Source organism: Polyodon spathula, chromosome 5, assembly GCF_017654505.1.
Source record: "Polyodon spathula isolate WHYD16114869_AA chromosome 5, ASM1765450v1, whole genome shotgun sequence".
Lineage (NCBI taxonomy): Eukaryota > Metazoa > Chordata > Actinopteri > Acipenseriformes > Polyodontidae > Polyodon > Polyodon spathula.
The window spans coordinates 74147755-74169951 of record NC_054538.1 but is presented as its reverse complement, the minus strand read 5'-3'; the positions used below and the strand labels follow the sequence as shown (position 1 = coordinate 74169951).

The window sequence follows — 22197 nt, the reverse complement described above, 5'->3', positions numbered from 1 at the left end:
TGATCTGTTCCTTTGTATGGTTAGAGCTGAACCGGAAGGAGACTGTGTATTGTAATCGTGAGTGTTTTGTTTGTTTTGTTCTGTCATGTCTAAAGAATTACTGTTTGTTATTATTAGACTGCTGAACACGATCCGGAGCTGTCGCCAAGGGCCAGCACAAATCCAAACATCACTGCACTTGTTTCACGATGAACTGTATTTACACCACGAGCACTAAATCACTCACTGTGGACTTGTGTTTGTGTTTGGTGTTATGTTGGGTGTTTAAGAAACTGGACTGTTATTTCAGGATCAACCTGTGGGTTACAACACAGCAATACACACCACTGTATTGCCTGTTATCACTGTTTACTGCCGTTTTGTCATCAGACTTTGGATTTACAAATTTAATATCATTGCACATAGATTATAGTTGTCTGTCTGTTCATTGAACACTGCTGTATTCCTGCACCTGCACACTGTTAACCACTTTGCCAAAGTTAGACACTTTTTTTTTTTTTAATTTACATGTTCAATATATAGTAACCCTCATAAAGGTTTACCACAGTATTGTTGCATGATTATACTATGCATTTACCACAGTGTACATTGGTTTGCCATGTTTATTAATATGATTTACCATAGCTCTCTCTTTACAATGCCTACCTATGCTTTCACTGTGCTCTATTGTACTTTGCTATGCATTTACTATGGTTAACTTTTATAAGGGAGGTACCTGTGAACACTAGCACATTCATTTAAATGTGAAACTTGTATCATGCTAATGCACAAGGCATGTCCAGAAACATGTTGTTGTTTATCTAGTATGTGCAGTGGGCTGTTGCCTGGTTGATAGACACTGAGATGCCAGCCTCCCTCATTGGCTTACAGCGCTGACCGGGAGGCTGGAGTACATGCAGAAGACAGCAGGTTTCTCAGTTGCTTTCTGGAAGCCTCTTTCCCTTCCAAAAAAAACAAAAAAAAAACAATCATCTATTTTCTATTGTATTGTGTGATCATTGAAGCAAAACCAAGGACCCATTCAAAATTGTTCACTCATGCCTAACCTTTTAACCTTTAACATGGACAAACTCCTTATTTCCAAAGTCTACCAAATGCTAATTAACTCCTCTGAAGTTTTACCTGAAGAGCTTTGGCTAAGGAGGCACAGTGATTTACAGCAACCGATAGCTAAAATCATTTCAACTAAGACTTGCAATGAAGTATAAGGTTCCTCTGTGGTCACATGCCATCAGCTCATCCTATTTAAATGTATTCATGGATTTTGCGATACCCTTAAGAGACAAGATACATTTATCAAGCATGTTTCAGCACTGTGCCTGAGGTTTTAGACAGAGGAAGGGACCCAGCTACTGGTCTGAGGTTGTATAGTATAAAACAGAAAATCCACAGAAAATTCTTCAATGAAGCACATGATGGCCACTGGGCTTCCCTTACAGAATAATACAACTGAGATAACATTATGATATAATAGAATTGCCCTGAAGAAAACATAGCAGAAGCACTAAGTGGACCACTGCATTACCAGTGAAGGCAACACTGGATTTGAAACATATAACATATCTATGGTACTGCAAGACTACATCCCAGTTCCATCTGCATTCCAAAATCAGAAAATGTTGCCACTCGGGTTGAATTCTACCAATGGCTCACTTCCCTGCAGGTGCCCTATGCGACCAATTCCCTTTACCAATGACCTTTTCAGCACGGTACTGGAACAGAAACTTCAATTCACTGCAAGCAGGTGGCTAAGGCCCCTGGACACCTTGGCTCTTAGCTGAAAGGCTCTGAAATAATGAGTGAAAGTTAGAGCACAACTGTCAGGCAATGACTGGAACAACCACATGAGGTGAGCTATACATATTTATAAGCAGTGGAGAAAGTATGCATGCATGTAATTTGTAACACAAACAAAGAGGTTCAGTGAAGTGTAGCAGATCCACGTTCTGCAGAATGCTTAATGTAATCTGAGCTAAAAATAAAGCTAAAACAATAGTGCACAAAGACCTGTCCACCTGGGTAATTAGCCATGATATTTACAAGTCGAATAGTTGTGTCATGCAGATCAGCATCGTTACAGGAGTTTACTGCTAGAAGCCGCCTTAGGAGGGTCTCTCTCCCTCCGCAGTCTCAATATATTCTAAATGTTTTTTTTAGTATTTTTTTTAATTAAGATACATCTGTACCCACTAGTGCCTTAATTGGCATATAATATATATTATCATGAGATACAAGAAAGGGTGGCCTTGTTTAGAAATGAAAATCTTCGTTGAATAGTAAGGAAAAAAGCCTTCCAGTGACCTTAATGTTAATATAAACCTTAAGGAATGAGAAGACTTATAATCACCATACAGCAACACAGGAAAATGTATAATCAGTCATACAGCCACACCCTTTAATACAAAAGATATATAACCCCAAAACGAATGACTTCTTTCCATCAGCCACTGGGATTGTGTTGAAAGCAATATGAAATCAATTGCGATTTGAACTGGGGCTCTAACAGGAGTTATTAAAGTACTCTGATTGTGATTTAGTGATCGGTAGTTTTAATTCATGGTTCTTTTGCCGAAACTGCACAAGGGCCTCCCAAGTGGTGCATCCGGCAAAGGCGCTCCACATGGAGCGGAGGATACACTCTATAGCCTGGAAGTCGCTGGTTTAAGTCCAGGCTATTCCACGGCCTCCCAAGATGCGGCGCACAACTGGCCGAGCGCCGCCCGGGTGGGGAGGGCTTAGGTCGGTCAGGGTGTCCTTGACTCACCGCGCACCAGTGACCCTTGTGGACTGGCCGGGCGCCTGCGGGCTTGCCTGTAAGCTGCGATGTCCTCCGACACTGTAGCTCTGAGGTGGCTGCATGGTGGGTCTGCGAGTGAAAAGAAAAAGAAACGGTCGGCTCACGGCACACGCTTAGGAGGACAGCATGTGCTCATCTTCACTGCTCCTGAGTCAGTGCGGGGGTGGTAGCGGTGAGCTGAGCCGAAAATAATTAGCTATATCATATTGGGAAAAAAACAGGGTAAAAATCAATTGGTGACTACTACTACATTTTTATTCAAAAAAATAAAAATAAAACTGCACAAAATGACATCAAATCAAATCAAATTTTACTTCTATAGTGCCTTTCACACAAAGCACTCAAATCAAATTTTACTTCTATAGCGCCTTTCACACAAAGCACTAAAATCAAATTTTACTTCTATAGCGCCTTTCACACAAAGCACTCAAATCAAATTTTACTTCTGTAGCGCCTTTCACACGAAGCACTCTAATCAAATCATATTTTAATTCTATAGCACCTTTCATAGAGTACTGAAATCAAATCAAATCACATTTTACCTCTATAGTACCTTTACCACAAAGCACTCAAATCAAATCAAATCATACTTATTTACTTACATCTCTTAAGGGAAACCCTAACAAATAATCCACAGTGTCCATTAGTGTTAATTTAAAAAAAAGAAAACGTATGTAATCCCCAGCTTTGGCAAATACAATTAGTGGTCATGACTTATTGGAAAATAAGTATCCCTTGATTAAAGGGACTGGAGAGCTACCAAAGTTACTAAGTCTAAAAGAAGCATTGTCTTTCACCTGTGTTCTCGCAGCAGTCGTTACAAACATCACTGTATGAAATACTTCAATGCACATGTAACAGTGAGGAGAGTAACATGAACATGGTGTCACATCTGATGTTTCTAGAAACAAAATCTCAAGGCAATCTCTTGGGTCCAAATCCTGAAAGAAAGAATGCACTTGTGCTCCTCTATATTACATATGATAGGTTTATAAAAAACACTTTATAAGAAACAATCTGCCTTCAAGGGTCAGTTTGTCATTGTCAGAATCAGTTATGCTTAAACGTTCCATTGTCCTATCATGAGCTCATATTTTTTAGCGTTCTAGCGGACCATTTCTAATAAATATATATATACTGATAATATATATTTAAAAATTAATATGATGTTGTACCGTATACTGGGGAAAGTTGTAATCATGGCGACTAGTTGTTAATTAATTGAGGCTCTGTATCTAGAAACTTGCATACTGTAGAGAGATATGTATTTTAATTTGTGAGCTTTCATTCTCCAGTCCCCTAATAGACTGTAATGTGACTAAACCACATGTCAAGAACCGAATACTTACGTAACATCAGTGCAAGCTAAGCAGGGGACGTTTCTGTAGTTGGGGGTAATGAGATCCAGTGCCACCGAGGTATCGTTGTCAGGTGTGGGGTGGGCTCCACACTTAAAGAAAAAATCCTGCAATGCAAGAGCAGTACATTAACACACCTGGAATCTGTCTGGACTTCTTTTTTTTTATGCCGACAAACCAAACAGAATAAACACATTCCCATTTACTTCAGGTGTGTTCATCCCAGTTCTAATACTGAGATTTGGGCCAAGATGCCTCCGGTGAGCTGGTTGAAATTGTAATTATCCAAGCAGCATGTTTTTGGCCTCCTTGCTTTGCAAAAGAATTGTGAGAAAAAAAGGAAAGGTCCCTTTCAGCTGACCTCTTCACTGAGCCACTGGCTAATATGAAAGCACTCAGAGTGAAGATGAAAGCACTTCATCCCATCTGCAGCTCAAAGGCTGACTGAAGGAATAGAGGAGAGGATCAAGGAGTTCTTCATCATAATAGTCAGGCTACAGTATTGCCTGACCACAGGTAATACATCAAGCCTGACATTTTAAAAATGATATGTTCTGTATCCTTAGGAAAAAAGGGGCTTTTATCAGACTTAAAAGTTCTCGATTTTGAAAGCAGAATAAATGTAGAAATTCATTCTCGGTACACAACAAACACTTTGTTTTTGGAGGCAATTGGGAGACCAGGCTTAATGTCGACAAAGCGGAAAAAAAAAAAACAACCAAAAATAAAAAAAAAACAAGACGACAGATTTTCATGAAACCCAGCAAGCTCCAAATGGACGGAACAGTTAATTTAGTGAAATTCATACTTAGTTCAGAGCGATCTTATAGGTGGTCTGAAAAACAACCTTCAATACAATCTTCAGTTGATTGATGAAACATTTCCATATTGACTGGTATTTAAATCATAAACACATGCCAATAATTACCCTGACTATTTAATTAAGATTAAAAAAAAAAAAAAAAAAAAAAAAAGTGAATAGAAAGTGAATCAGAAGGCATGCCAATATTGCACGCAGAAACACAGCAGGGCACGACTTTGATACAAGAAGTTCAAGGCAAAGGAGAATTTTCTGTAAGGAATAAAAACAATTGTTCCAGTCTAAAACTAGCAAGGAACAACTTAGTTGCAGAAAAGAGCTGACGAATTGCTTTTGCCTTCATCTTTGCTGCAAAATAGGATCCAATAGAACAGCTGAAAAACAGTACATTGAAAAAGTATTGAATTGTTAAAAAAAAAAAAAAAGAATGGATGTTTCCCTCAGACGAACTCTGCTTTCACTGATTGACGGTCTACAAATCTGTCAACCGTAAACAGCGTAACTCTGATCATTTGAAATGACTTCCTATTTTGATATCCACACTGAAAAAAATATATTGATGCTTAAGTAAGATAATTTCAAAGGACAGCAAATCTATAAAAGAAAAAAAAAACAGCACCGAGGATATATAAAAGGGTAATAGATACAACAAGGACATAGGACAGACTTGGAAACAGAGACAGCTGCAGTCTCATACAGATGCTGACAGGAGAAGAGTGATACAATGAAATGTTTACTGATAAATAGAAAAAGTGTATGGATTTTCTTCATTCTTTTAAATCACACTACTTTGTTGTGACACAGGCTTTAGGTACCAGTAAAGAGCACAATCTCAATGCATGTAACCATTTGTACTGGAATTCTGTACACAGAATGCATGATGCATGTATTCACTATTAAATTACACTCTGAATGCATATTCCTGCAGTATAAATTGCCCAAATTGAAGAACAGGCTTTGAAAATGTGGGAAATGAGTCTTGTAGTAACAAGGTTAAGATAACATTCAAACCACTAATAACCAGGTCCAGTAACTCAGCTCCTTTGCCTTAATGAGACACAGTTATCAAGGTCAATCTGCAAGGTTCAGTTTTGTAACTGTTAATGTTACAAGGAACAATTTGTACAAGCTGCTTGTTACTGCTTTTATAACATTCCCAACACCCTCTGAACTAAAAGCTTTGATCACATATGTAAGGGTTTTTGATTTGTAAGCTTAGAACCTAGTGGATTTCTCTCCACTTCATAGATGAGACACATGTGGCATCTTGAGCTCAATACAGGCTTTATTATCAACAGAAATGACATTGGCTCTCCATCTTCAAAATAGGGAAACACTGAGTATCTCTGAACAGCCAGCCCATTTCCCACCCACCCTTATACACACCTGTGCAATACAGATAGCTTAGCTTAACTTCACTTAAAGCAGGGCTGGCCAAACTCCCTGACCCTACGAGCCACATACTAACGTTTCCATATGGTCGAGAGCTGCAAGACATGTACTGTAAAACATGAAGTGTTAGCGAGCAAGACACTTTAAATACTAGCATTGTTGTGCAGTATAGCAGTTGTTAAGCTATCTCTTGATGGCAGGAAAATACACAACAAGGGATAGAACATTGCCTACAGTGTATTACACTTTAAATGTAACTCTGGTGCTTTTCCATTATTTCTACATGTACTACACACTTTAAATAAAATACATTCAGTTATTATGAAACACGATTACTGACTCGATTTCACCAAAAACACCACATAAAAAGACACATGTTTGTAAGGATTATTTTTGACTGCAGTGTGTATTAAATACTGTTGAGCTTTGTGGATGACAAATGCACTGAATTTATTTTTATAAGGATTACAGTAACTGCTTATGACGAGGCATAATATTAATTTTACAATATAACTTTTAAACATGCATTCTCTAGCCTAGCACCGAAAAGACTAATTCATCTGAATAAGGGCGTTTGCCACGAGCGATATCACTATGTAACAATTTTTGTTCCTGGGTAGTAAGTGTTATTTCCTAATTGCTTATGCCTCAAAAGTATAGGAAATGGCTATTATTCCCCACAAACTTTGCTTTTGTGACCAGGACAGTGATATTTTGAAATTTACCTATTTCCAATGAGAAAACGGTCTTTTCGTTTACATAAAGTCAGAAAAAAACAACATATGATTTCCAAATTAACATGTATTTATACTAAAGTAATACAAAAATGACTACAAAAGATTTAGAAGTGAGTAGTTTTTCGGGATTTACGATTATACTGTAAATCACTTTCACGAATCAGCCCCCAAATGTAGTCTCCCATCATATTCTCGTTATACTGTCCTTGGTAGCGGCGTTCAAAGTCCAGTATATCCTGGTGGAAGCGCTCGCCTTGCTCCTCCGAGTACGCTCCCATGTTCTCCTTGAATTTATCAAGATGAGCATCAAGGATATGGACTTTGAGGGAAATCCTAGAGCCCATTGTGCCGTAGTTCTTCACCAGAGTCTCAACCAGCTCCACATAGTTTTTGGCCTTGTGATTGCCCAGGAAGCCCCGAACCACTGCAACAAAGCTGTTCCAAGCCGCTTTCTCCTTACTAGTGAGCTTCTTGGGGAATTCATTGCACTCCAGGATCTTCTTTATCTGTGGTCTGACGAAGACACCGGCTTTGACCTTTGCCTCAGACAGCTTAGGGAAGAAGTCTTGAAGGTACTTGAAAGCTGCCGACTACTTATCTAGAGCTCTGACAAATTGTTTCATAAGGCCCAATTTGATGTGCAGTGGTGACATCAGCACCTTCCGGGGGTCCACCAGTGGCTCCCACTTGACGTTGTTCCTCCCCACAGAGAACTCGGTCTGCTGTGGCCAGTCCCGCCTGTGGTAATGCGCCTTAGTGTCCCTGCTGTCCCAAAGGCAAAGATAGCAGGGAAACTTGGTAAAACTGCCTTGGAGACCCATCAGGAATGCCACCATTGCAGCCTCTTGATGCCATCTCAGAAAAATGCAGATATGTATCCACTTAGGCAGCTGGAACTAAACTGAACTGGTGGGCTTAAAGCCCCTGTATTTATACTACTATTTATATTACTGGAAAGTTCTAGAAAGTTCTAGAAGTTACTCCAAGTTTACTCAGCACTGAATCTATCTGGAATGTTCTGGAAAATAGGTAAATTTCAAAATATCACTGTCCTGGTCACAAAAGCAAAGTTTGTGGGGAATAACAGCCATTTTCTACACTTTTGAGGCATAAGCAATTAGGAAATAACACTTACTACCCAGGAACCAAAAAAAAAAAAAATAAATTTGTTACATGGTGTATTCCATGCTTGCCATACAAAACTTCCTTGAGTCGTTAAACCAGCTTCCTTACTGAAAGCAGCCCCTGCCTGAAGCCTGATCCAGGAGGATATTCAGATGAAAATTTGTTTTCGGGACGATTAAGGTTGCTCACCTTGTACAGACTACAGTGTGTATGATTTGTTGCAGATGAGACACAGGGTTACCACTGTTTTCAGTGTACGCCAACTCTTTCTCCAGTCTGATTTAAAGCCTCATACTTTTGTTTGTTACTTGCGGAGGGTTTGCTTAATACTATTGTCTCCATGAAATGACCAAGCGCTTCATTCAAAATTATGACATTTACTTGCAACTCCACATCCGGCTTCGAAATGCGCCAGCTAGCTGCGTGAGAGAAGAAAGAATAACATGAATGAATATAGAGAACACAAATAATAAACGTTGTGTTTATTTTCACTTTCTCTCTCTTTGTTTTTGCTATTTCTTCAGTTCATTCGAGCCGCAAAGCGCGCGTCATCCAGCATTTCACCGGGAGCCGCACTTGAGCTGCAAAAGAGCCACATGCGGCTTGTGAGCACCGGTTTGGCCAACTCTGACATAAAGCATAACGTTCATTCATTCATCATGATTTCTTTTGATTGCAACCACTTGCATTTGAAAATCCCCCACAAATGGCATAAAACCTAGAAAGTAAAGCCTCTAGTTTCTGGTCTATTCTCTAATTTGGCTTGAGATCTAGAAATAGCTTTCATTACAAGACAGTCTGCTCTAGGCCTGGGATGGAGGCTGTAAACCAGATAAAAAAAAAATGCATGTTGGCCACTATTTAACCTGGCCAAGAAGGCTCACAAGCTTCAGCAATACGTTAAAGAATGATGTCCTCACTGAACTGTACCAGATAGGGATGGGAATTTTAAACACTTAAATGTACAAAATTCTAAAGAAGTGGTCAAACGTTATATAATTTATGCTAGACGTATAACCGGTCACTGACAAATTTCACCAAATGAATATTTATGTTTTAATTTTAGTAATTCATCATATACAGTAGTCCGTCGCGTATCTGACTGCAGTGGTGCAGAATAAGGGCGGATATTAGAAAAAGGAAGGGGTCTGGCAATTGCCTCCAGGTAGTTTTTCTAATTGGTGCAACAGAAAGATTGACACGGGAGTGGGTGTTGTCCCCAGTCGATATGGTGCTTCAGCAGCGCACTCTGTGTTCATGCTGTAACAGGTGTGGCATAGCATCCAGCCCACGTGGTAAGAGAGTTAATAACACATGGTTTTTTCTGATGTTGTTACATGTATTAATAAAATGGCATTTCTAAACAAATGAACGAGGCAAAGCGATGTTTGGAAGTATTTTGAGGAACCGGACGAGAAAAAAACGTGTTACGTATATGCCAAACAAAATCGGCGTACCACAAAAACAAAGTCACCATTTGAAATTACAACATTCAGAAATTACTGTGGGTGGAACTATTGATGGCATTAAAAACATCCATAACAATATTTGCTATAGAGTGGGCTGAACAGGGCGTGACAGTGTGTGTGAATCATGAATACAGAAGTTCTGAACCGATGTAAAATGACCTCAGTAATCATCAATTGCAAAATAAATATATTTTTAATATAACTTTTTGTCCACTACACGCCTGTCAAAGTATTTACAGTAAAAAACGGTGTATAAGTCGCACCGGGTGTATAAAGCTTGTGTGAATACATAAATCTGAATACATTGTGTTATTTAGTAATACAGTCGTAGATGCTTTATCAGGACGCCTATATATCCAAATAAGCAACTGTCCCAATTAAACGAGGCAACAGAAAAAGAATGAAATCACATCGCATTATGATTAAACGTTACAAAATGACAGCTTTCTTCGCAACACCAGCCTGAGAAACCACAGGAGACTCCAGCTCCTTCAAGAGTTCAATGTGGTTTACACAATTTATGCAAGTCACAGAGTAATCATGTACTCACTGCACTGCGCTACACGACCTGTCTCTCAGAAAAGTTATTTCCGTTCATCATTTGATAATACAGTACTGCAATTGAACAAAGTGACATCCCAATTAAACAACACAAATAGAATTGGGAAGAACCCAATACAGAACCTAATTCTAGAAAAGTCTAGAAAATGTTGGATTGTAGTTGAACATTCTTAGAGAATATAAAAGGGTTAGGCATATGATGATTGCTGTCATTACCAATAAGTCAGTACAGGAAAACGTAAAGAGCTAGCAGAAGACCTTAGGATTTAGAAGAAAATTTACAAGCATTTGAGTATCCCCAATTTCAACTACTGTTTCTATTATCAAGAAGTACAAGACTCATGGTACTGTCACAACGCTCCCTCGGTCTAGAAGAAAGAAGGTTCTTTCACCAAGAACAAGTAGAAGAATTGTGAGGAAAGTTAACAACAATCTGAGATTGACTGCTAAAGATATTCAACATGAAATGGCTGCATGGGAGTGGGTTTTCCATTTTAGCCATAGGTTGAGTATTGCATGGTGAAGGTTTCAATGGTTGCAGACCAAGGAAAAAGCCATTCTTAGGAAAACGTCACAAGGACAATCGCTTTGAAAAAAGTTTTAAAAATGGCATTTGAATGATGGATATGAGTTGTGGTCAAAGGTTAGAGCTCAGCTCAGCCACTGACTCATTGTGTGACCTTGAGCAAGTCACTTAACCTCCTTGTGCTCCGTCTTTCAGGTGAGACATTGTTGTAAGTGACTCTGCAGCTGATGCATAGTTCACACACCCTAGTCTCATATCTTGTAAAGAGCTTTGTGATGGTGGTCTACTATGAAAGGCGTTATATATAAAAAATATATATTGTTTATTTCTGGATGTTGTTGTGATTTACTGTGACTGAAAAAGACTTCAAGAACCTTGATGGAATGCCCCCACAGACACTTCCATTATATAGGTCTTGTTGAAGGATGTAAAAACCAACGACATGTGAAAATGTGCAGATCTAACAAAAAACATGAAAAAGAAAACAAACTTCCAACAGTTCACACCCAACTTCAAAAGGTTGTGATATGAGACAGGGGAGAAGACCATGGTCACCACCTTTTAAAACAACAAAAAATGTCCCTAATTTACAGTGGTACAGTACTTCTCAATGAATACAGCATCCCATCAGCAAACCACTGCATACAGTTCTATTCAGGTAACAGTTTGTATTTGCTTTACTGTATGTTTGAATTTCTGTCACGGTGCCAATAAAGCACAATAGTTCAACTTTAATAGTTTAGGGTGTTAACATCACAGCCCTTCCTGTCAGTTGAAGTCCTGGGGCTGCCCTTTCAATTTAGTGTTTCTGGATCTCTGCCGTGCAAGGCCAGGTGGGTCAATCTCAGTACTGATGAGTTGAAAAGATTTTTCCTTAGAAGAAAAAGACTAAATGACTGCCAATCCTTTTCTCCTTGTTGTATGGTAGGACTCTGCACCCCACACAGTATCCCGTCAATCTGTCATGCACTTTTCATCACCAACAATTCATTGCCAACAATTCATCAGCAGCGACAACTCATCACGGACAATACCTCACCGATTAAGGCCACAATATATCATAAAAGTTGTGCTAAAAACAAATAGACCTATAATAAATCATAAATAACAGATACAGTACGTATTCACTTATAAACTACATAAATAAAACCCATAATGTCCTAACTTTTACTAGCTTGTGACCACCCAACTAACAAACAAACAAGCAAAAAAACAAAACAAAAATAACAAGTTTGCTTTTCAAACCTTTATTTTAACACTAGAAGCGCCGACATTTTGAACTACCTACAAGTGCCGCACCGGTCATTTTCACCTATAGCGTTTTAAACAGCTGTGATATGATAATGGACCCTCCGTGATGAATTGTCGCTGGTGATGAACTCCTGGTGATAAATTGTTTGTGATGAATTGATGGTGATAAATTGTCATAGACCCATCTCAGACTGAGCACTGGCTATTGAGGAGCTGGGAGAAATGAAAGAGCTCTGAACAATTCTGTTCTACAGCACTAATGTGCAGGATAAATCTTGATAGGCTTTAAAAGCAAGCTGAACCTCTGTCTAATAAGCACTGGATGCAAAACTAAAACCAAAACCAAAACCTGAATCCTGAAGGTCGCATTTGTGGAGAGATATATATTAAGTCATTTTATTAAAATCTCCCCATACACCTGATGCATCCTGCAGCTTAATTTAAGTTCTTGTGAATATACAAAACAATACAACTCGGTTCAAATGCCTTAAATGTAAAGATTTCAGAGTTTTCATGCTTTTGCACATTGAAGGACAACACAATAAACAAGAGGCAGTCTAACTTTCAATTTACCAGACATCTCAACTCAGGCTTGCATGGCTCAATGCATCTCAAGTGTAGGCATTAGTTGTTTTTTTTTTTGTTTTGTTTTTTTTTTATTATTGTCTCTGAGGATGATTTATTGTCTACAGCAGGGGTATTCAAGCAAAAATAGCTGTTAGTACAAAACGTTTTGGTAATTCACATGAAAGTGTTGCTTTAGAAGCTCCTGTTATTATTATAATTTTTTTTAAATGTGTCCGTGGGGACTCTGAAGTTTCATTTGCACCTTTTGAATTCATGCTGCCACTTGGGTGATAAAACCAGAACATTTAATCAACCATCTACTTGTTCGGTTATTATGAACCAATCTAACAACTACAAGTGTAAGATGTGGAAAATTACTCTGACAACGAACACAATGCATCAACTGCATTTACATTTCTCATAAAGGGAGATAAGAGATACTTACAAGATGAATTCAAACAAATGGCTCATCCACATCTAGAATCATTCCTACCTCAGATGTACATTTACAAAATTGTTTAGCAGCCCCCCCGGTCCGTTCGCTGGCATTTATAGTGGACACTGGTTTCACTTTTTAGTTTATCTAGGCTGTTAGTGGTTTGCAATGGACATGTTCGTTGTATCTTTCAAGCCTTTTCAGCTGCTTCCAGAGAGCATGGCACTGCTGTGGGACACTGGAGCCTGGTTCCCACCCAACCTCCATGCTTACACAAATGGTTCTGTTTGAATGCTAAAATGAAACACTACCACAGCACGTGTCTGCTTTGAATGTGGTTTGACAGTTTGTTTTTATATCATGCATGTTTTTATGTAGTTTTTTTTACTTACCGCCACATTCCCGTCACAGTCCCGAGACTGGCAAACACCAGCTATCTTATTTGGAATAAGCACATCTTTCCAACATGAAGGGCCCTGCAAAAAAACAAAAAACAAAAATTGAAATTAATATAACATCAACACCCCATACTGGTAAGAAGGAAGAATACTCACTGGTTTGTTTTTCGTGTACGGCATGATGCAACATACAGCCATTATGGAAAATAAAATGCAAATTATCAGCTAGCTGATTTAATATTTTTAACAGTAACTGTATGAGTCTCATAAAGAGAGATACATGTGCCCAGCAACAGGTATACAGTGAAAGCACCTAAGTAGAATCATAGGCACCTACTCGTTTAGCTTTATCTGGCTGTCCATTCAATTGTAATAAAACTTGGGCATTCCCAATAGTAAACTACTTATTTATGTATCGCTTTTAATTGGGTTCTAGGAACCAGTCATCTAAATTTTACTGTAGATGAACTGTGATTGTCAGATATGATATAAGTATATGATTTTTTTTTTTTAATCAATAACATGAAAACCACTCATTGAAACCTGGATAATTTTGTTAAATGTACACTTCCCTAAGAAAAATGACCAGGTAGATTAAGGGCATCCTGCATCTAAAAAAAATCTCACCCCCTCCATTAATTCAGCTTATAAATTATTCTTTAAGAGAGCAGTTTAACATAATAGCTACTGTAATTTTACTTAACAACCATTAACACATGAAGACATTTACTTTAACAGTCATCTTGTCCAAAGCAATTAACTGTTGTAATAGCCTCACTCTGCATTACCACATAGACTGTCATATTTTTAATAAAATCACAGAATTTCACTGAAATTATGGAGCGCTAGATAAGAGAAAGGTGGATGCTGCAGTTTGGCTCATGGGAATATATAGGGCTTACAGTATCAGTGCTAATAAACACCGCTTTTATGAGCATCAAATTCAACACAAAGTAAATATTAAAACACACATAAATGCAACCCTTTAACTATGTATGAAAAGTATAGAATAAATGCAAAAGACTAAAACATTAGGCTACATTTTCCAGTTTAATGTTTATCTCTTACTGGTATTAAAATTAGAATAGAAACAGAAATAGACATTTTAAAAAAAAAATACACAGAACATTTCTTTAAATTGTTAACACCAAGTATTTTGAATAAATTAACTCACTAAAACGTATAAAGCCAGTAATTCACAGGCATCTCATTCCACAGATTTGCACTGTACTGAAGTGATGTTAAGATCTAGATCAAACACTTCAATTAAACAAATAAATATGTATTTAATTTCAGAAAAAAAGCCAAATATTCAGTTATAGGAAGAGGAGAGAAAATGCTCAGAGCACTTTTGTGTTGTAACCTCAGAGCTTCCCTCATATGAACCCATTTTTTCCAGGCTGGTGAATGTACAAGCAGGACTGTCACCAAAAACAAGCATGTGATGGGGCTTGAGCTGTCCATTTAACATACAATGACCCCTGTAATGCGTCTGTCAATAGCTGCTATCTAATGCTGTTTTAAATACCTCAGGGTGCTAACACCTAATGGTTTGGCAGTATGTGCTTCACAATTCCACACCCTGCCCAAGTTCACACTTGCACTAAAGGAGCCTGGGTCCTAGTCTGAAAAATTAATCCAGAACCAATGCCTCACTAATTTAATTTAAGGTCTGTTTTTTTATTTTAATGTTTGGTGCTTCGTTAACATTTTGTAATATAAACTTACTGGACTAAGTTGTAAATTTATTTATTTATTTATTTTTTATTAATTTAACTTTGTCAGTTGGCTCTGATTCATTCTGAACGTTGCTGGACAACAGCATTTATTGTGCTGTTTTAAATAAAACACGGATTTCATTTTAAACCCTTTTCTGCAAATTTTTTTTTTTTTTGCAAACAAAAGCCTTAATTAAAAAACACACACTTCCTGATTGTAATTGTGGGCAGCTCTACAAAGCTGTCGAGGCAAACAACACTCACTTGCCGCCTACATCATGCATTCTGGTTTTCCATCACACAAAAAAAGGTGGTAACCCCAGTTACTATCACCTGCTAGGCTGAATGCTACGCGATTAAAACAAATTCTGGTACCAGAATCAAACAGAGTACAGAATTACAATGTAACAAACTGTACTGCGGCAATACAAGCTGGACTTAAGACTCTTATCTCTTTACTCCAGGCCTACAGATAGGTGTCCTATTATAGTAGCGCCAATTCAACGGCCAGGCCTAGTTGTAACATTATAGCTCAAGATAGTTCAAATAAATGGTTCATAGAGGGGTGAATAGGCAAATACAGGAATTAATTATTTACACAACTATATGAATTCCGTATTCTTTATGACAAAATTAATCTGTATCAAAACAAAATAAAACTAATTGATATGCTTAGTTTTGCACAGGTCATAGTGAAAAAATCATAGAAACATTATTGCTTTATGGTGTAACCTTTTCTCTGTTTTCATTCTTTTTTTTTTTCAGTACCTCTGTTCTCGTGTAACCGTCCAGTGCTGAAATCTGTTCTGACTGATTGTAAAAGCAGCCGTCCTCCTCTGTCGCTTTTGATCATGTGCTGTGAGCATGAAGATCCAAGAGAATACACATTCCTGTGCTCAGGTGCTCTGCTTTTTTGCATCTGGCTTGAATATGCTTGCATCAGCATAGACCCTAGAGGACAGCCATGCTGTCTTCATGTCACGGGATGTCCTTCTGCGTCTTGGCAGAATAATGTGGGTCAGCTATCAGCTTGTAACCAGTGCAAACGAAGGTACATTGCAACCAACAGTTTATCAGATGATAACCAAAAGCAATCTGAAAGGTTAGAAGACTAGGAGTCTATGTTTAAAAGGTAGGAGAAGATTTAAGAAAATGCAAGTCGAATATAGTTTTAGATGCAGAGAAAGGCCGTATGCAGGAATGCCCGTAACTACATACTGACCTACGGTTGAACCACAAAGAAAAACTGCTGCCACAAAGCATTCCCTAAAATGTCGCTAACAGCATTGCGCCTGTATAGTACATTTCACCCAAGACTTCCGACTCGTTTGCTACTGGTTTGCAACTATTTCGACAGGCGCAACACTTTAGTGCACCTGCCCCTCCAGATTTTATGTCTCGTCTTGTAGTACAGCTACATTAAATAAGCTATTGATTTAGCTGAGAACAAATTGCTCAGTCAGTGCTATCTGCTGTATTATCTTTTTTCAAAACTCGCTATTTTTTCATACCAAAAAATAGAAATCATCTATAGTTTGTTTAGTTTTATACTTATTGTCTGTCCTGTCTCCACTCCACTCTGAATGGCTAAGGGTCGCTGGTCAATCACCTCAGTGATCTGTTAGTATAGTTTCACTGTCACTGTCATTTCACCTAGTTCTGACAGATCTCGTTGTCTGAAGCAGTGCCAGAGTGCTCTCATTCATTTAAATGACTGTCAATCATCAAGACCTGTACCGACTCTGTACTTTCATTTGCCAGCTCAATCTTCTGTCATTCAAAGCAGCTACTTTTGAAATGAGTGGGTTATGGTGTAGATAGGCTTTTGCTAGGGATCGGTGACAGTTACTAATTTGATTTGAAAATGGGCGTAAAAGGAAAACACTTAACCCTTGGCAGGAAATTTTTTTAATTTGTGTAGGAACTTTATTTTTACAAGGTATAGCTCTGCTGTGACCGAACGTTATTTCAGTTAGAATGTTGGTAACCATGGTTTTGTTGCATGCTGAATATGACAAAGGGGCTTCACTAAATGGACATTTCTCAAAAAGGTAGATTTCACCCATTTTCTGCTTGAATTGAAGAATAAAAAAAAAACAGTTAATTCTTTCCAAAATAAACATCAATGTTAATCGTCGATTTGGCAAAAAAATAAAAAATCGAATAGGAGCAAGCCTAAACATAACATATGCATTCCAAAAAGTTATTATTAAAAAGCAAGAAGCAACAGAATGTATAAAATATATGAGAGGCTTCAAATCGAACACAACTGCAATGAACTGACTGATGCAACAACCATTAATCAGCAATTGTTGTTCATTCTTGCCTCTTCGATGTGGCTGTAGGCGATGGTTCCTAATCTATATCGAGCATGTCCACCAAACGACATTCCTGACTTATTAAAAAATATTAAATTGTGATATGTTAACATTTTATTGCAATTGTGATATTCCATTTGGCAAGTGTTCATTTCTCCTTCCACAATTTCCATTTCTTCTGTGCCTAGTTAGCATAAACATTTTGACAGTTACTCATAGCAACAGTGGAGATTAGATCCAGCACCAGTACTTAAAAGGTCACCGAGACTCACTGCATTCCTAAACAAACATGTTACTAAGTCATCCAATCTCTCTGAGCAGAAACAGAAAAGAAAACAACAAATGCATCTGCCACTTCAATCCACTGAAGACAACCCAGTGTATCTGCCACTGTAATCCACTCAAGACAACAGAGACCAAATACAAAAAGAAAGTCTTCACAGTTGAGTGCACCTGTGGAGACGGTCAGGAAAACCCAGTAATATTGGAGCTTAGCCTTTCACTCAAACTGTTAATTTGGCTGCACTACATTAGCAAGCATCAAAAGCCATGGGTGAGCCTGGGGCTACAGCTGCCCTCTCCCTGAGCAAGCGGTCACTGAACAGCAGAACAAAGACTTCTAGCAGGAATCAGGGATTGGTAATCTGAAGGAGAAACAAATCCTTCCAATGATTCAAGTGTGAAAACAACAAACAAGTACCGTCTATGAATGAAAGTAAAAATGAGCAGGGATGTTTGAGTCCTGCAATCTAGATCTCAGGAGACAATAACCTACAATACCAGTGAGCCAATGGGAAGCAACACAGGTACTACACTTGAATATTAGCAACCAAGATTCATCCCTAGAGTACCAGGAACATTTATTCATTGGCTGTGATGCAAGTTTTGTTTAATTCCAATACAGCTCTTTTTTCAGTGCTTGTTCCCCTACTCCTACTGCCCTCTCAATCACTTGCAGTCTCATACATTACACTCCTAGTAATGCAACCTTAACAACTTAAATGCCATGTACGCCTACAATTACACTGGAACCACACCACTGATTTAAATATCTTACCCTGCTCAGTGTCAGCGTCCCTTGTTTGCACCTCTTGCATCGTACCCTGAGTTTCCCAGGTTGCACTGCTTTGCAAACAGTCTTACAGAATACATAAAAGCTGCTGCGGTGGCTTGAATCTGTTCAAAAAAGAAAGAAAAAAAGCTCTTATAAACGAAGACCACTTTATTTCCAGTACATCACAAACATCAATCAACCCAATTAATTAGAATGAAGAACAGAAAACAGGCACACGGGGGGGGGGGGGGGGGGGGGGGGGTTTGCAAGTGCCTGAACTCATTACATTGGAATCACATTGTTTCAGTACAATGTCTATTACTTCTTATTTTTGCATGTCAAAGAGGAAGCGGCAGTGTCCTCTTGTCAGTGCATAAACAGCTGTGACATCTTTTTTCAAATTTTTTGTTTTTTTATTTAAAGGAAATAAAATCCCTTTGGCAGGCAGAAGCATGCACTCGAAAGACATTTGGGATCCAGCCATTGATATCAGCTCCAATTAGCAAGGAACAGCTTGAAACTAAAAGGTAATTAGACATCTTCGTGACAGATAATTAAGTGAAGTAAAGATGAGCACTCCCACTATACTGCAGCCATTAGGCACGACATCTCTCCTCTGACTGATCTTTGGGAGCTTGCAACATGGTGAAAACATTTTTAATAAAAAGCTGCTCTTCTCATTAGGGTTAAAAGCCTGGGATTGAGAGGAAAACTGTGATACTTTCACAATAAATCCACCCAACTGGGTTTTATAAATTGAACTTTGACTAATTTATCATTTTAATGAAAAGGTTTCATTATGCTAATGTATGAAGGGGAAATAAAAACACGCAGCACTAGTTGTTAGAGGTTACAAAAGAATGCTTTATGATATGACCAAAGAAACTAACGAGGATGGCAGTTAGCGAAGGTGAACATGGGAGAAACAAGGGAAGGAGAGGACTATACAAGGCCTACCATTAGCGTGTCTTGTGTCACTAAGATTGCTGCTTCTTTTTAATGATACATAACACTGAAAGTAGTTTTACTTGTTTTGTCTTGCTCACTAAACTACACACTGTTACAAGTGACTCTCTAGAAGCCCTTCTCTCTTGTAGAAAGTGCTTGTGTCTTTTGAATGGAAGGCTTATGCAGCAGAAGTATATGGTCCTTCGATAGAACCAACTTCATTGCTTTGGGGGTTCCTCACTGATGATGAAAATGAAAGTGAGGCCTGGGAACCCATTAACAAGAAAAATAGTGAATTCTGGCCCACTCAGATATTTTGGCTGGAAGTGATGAAATGCATGAACATAACAGTTACCAGTCCAGAATCATTGCTCCCTGTGGGAGAATTTCTCTGAAGAGAGGAAATGACAGGCACATACCTAACTTACAATGTGGATGTCAGAAGTGTAGAACTGCCCCAAGCAGAACCAATGACATGTTCAGCCTGCACACATGGTGAAACATTGCAAAATTATGTTTGAATGCAATGATATACAAGGTTTATCATTATCTCATATGAATTTTGAACCAGAACATGTAAAAATAGTTCAATATATGGGGTGCAGTACTCTTAGTATGTTACTCACATGTACTAGCAAATGTGTTCCCAATTGCACTGAAAGAAACATTTCCTTAAAATATGTTATAAATTTGTTGAGGTGAGGCCGGGTCACACAGAACCTTTTGTGAATTAGTGAACCTGTCAAGCTGCAAGGCTAGACCTGCCCCTGTTAATCACTAATTGATTGATTATGTTTGCTGTTAAATAAAACCAAAATCATACAAGTTATATTTCACTTTTGTGTGTTTTGTGTGACGGGGAGGAGGCAAGTATTTTTTTAAGAAGGACAAGTATATTTGTCTAGCATTTTGTCAGTTGGAAATTTTTGGGGGGGGAAATTGGGCACCACTGCAGATGTGTTAAGTTTAATTATGCTTTCTGACGCACAAAGCAGGAGAAAAGTCCCATAAATATCGGTGCAAAACAGTAGTTTATTTATCAGTTGGGTTTGGTAACACAGACCCAACTGATCCCTCCCCTGAAGAATTTCTGTATGAGGCTGACTGCTGGTGTTGTATTTGGTATTCATCATTTGTGCATTTGTATCTCACCTATATTGAAGCAGACTATAAGGATAGTATTATTATATTTAGCTTTAAAGAGGCTGTTCTATTGTCTGCTTTAGGTGTTCTTGGCTAGTACATATTATAACCATATTGCTTTATAATATTGATGCTGTTAGTCTGCGCAGACATCGGACTGCCCGGATTGTCTATGAGCTACAATATGACATCAATCTGCAATCATTTAATCCATTTAAGCATAAATAAACTGAAGGTGTATCTCTCTCTCTCTCTCTTTCTCTGTATATATATATACACACACACACACACACACACAAGGTGCTTCGTCCCAGGAAAAGTTAAATAAAATCACTTCTTAGATGTTGCCACCAAATTTGTTTTTAATGAATAAAGTATGAATAATTGAGACACGTTTGGGAGACAGACTTATTAGTAGGAGTTGCTGGCTTTTCTCTTTGGCGGTGGCAACATCATAAATGACAAAGCTTGAAGGCACGGATTGAAATACTTGCACGGTACCTGCTGGGTCAGTCTGCGCTGGCTCACTGCTGAGCTCATCCTCCAGTATGGCAGCCAGTCCTGCTGAATGAGTGGGCAGAACAGATGAGCTGAGCTCTACCCGAGTCAGACTGCCTACTTCTCTCAGCAGCCCTCTCTGCAAGCCCTTGCTCATGGCTCCCATCTCTCTGGCCGCCCTCCTGTTTTGCCGTGGCGAGTGCATAACAACATGAACCGTGCTCTGATGGGTCAGATCACAACTCTGGGAAGATGAGAAGTAGAAGTTAAAAACAATTTAACACAACTGGAGTACATTTATGTGAGATTTTCATAACTAAATAACCATTAATTGCAAGTTTTGTCTAAAACCTATGTTTGCTATTCACAAACAACTTTATACTGCTTACCAACTGCTAAATACATTGTCTGATTTGTTTATTTCTAGTTTGGTAAATTTCGTTCCTGCCATTTGGAGTCACCCTCGACCCTTCCCTCTCCTACTCTCAGCACATCTCTACTTTGGCACACTCCTATCGTTTCTTCCTCAGCAACATACATAGAATTTGTCACTTCCTCACCGACTATTCCACACAGCTCCCAGTTAAGGCTCACCTTTACTTTTGAAACTATTCTTTAATGTGATACTTTGTACTGTGATATTCTGTAAAGCTTGTAAGTCACCCTAGAAAAGGAAATGTCTGCTAAGAAAGAAATAACAATAGTTATAAAAATAATAATAGGTTTTGAATGAACCACCATTTTTGTTTTATTGACTTTGTAAACTTTTAGACTGACTTTCACTAACTATCAGAACATCACCAGTCTTACATCCTGGAACAACAAAACAATACCAGGATTCATAAATGCTTTGCTAGTGAAGTTTAAGGCCGCACTACAGTACATAAAACAGACAGAGGATGGAGGTGAATCAGCAACAGTGACCTTAACCACTGAACAAAAGGACCAGATCATTTAAAAAAATATATGTGTGTGTGTGTGTGTGTATGAGAGAGAGAGAGAGAGAGAGAGAGAGAGAGAGAGAGAGAGAGAGAGAGAGAGAGAGAGAGAGAGAGAGAGAGAGAGAGAGAGAGAGAGCAGC

The 22197-nt window shown here is 38.4% G+C and overlaps 1 protein-coding gene across 3 annotated transcripts in view; it reads right to left on the bottom strand.

The window, feature by feature from the left end:
- prkn (parkin RBR E3 ubiquitin protein ligase) overlaps positions 1-22197 on the bottom strand; it is a 179500-nt gene that overhangs the window by 82256 nt on the left and 75047 nt on the right. For all 3 annotated transcript variants that reach the window (XM_041251298.1, XM_041251299.1, XM_041251300.1), the window contains 4 exons: positions 21120-21360; positions 18531-18649; positions 13432-13515; positions 4147-4262 (listed from right to left, as the gene is read on the bottom strand). In XM_041251298.1, coding sequence (XP_041107232.1) covers positions 4147-4262; positions 13432-13515; positions 18531-18649; positions 21120-21360 — 560 coding nt within the window. The remainder of the gene's footprint in view (positions 1-4146; positions 4263-13431; positions 13516-18530; positions 18650-21119; positions 21361-22197) is intronic.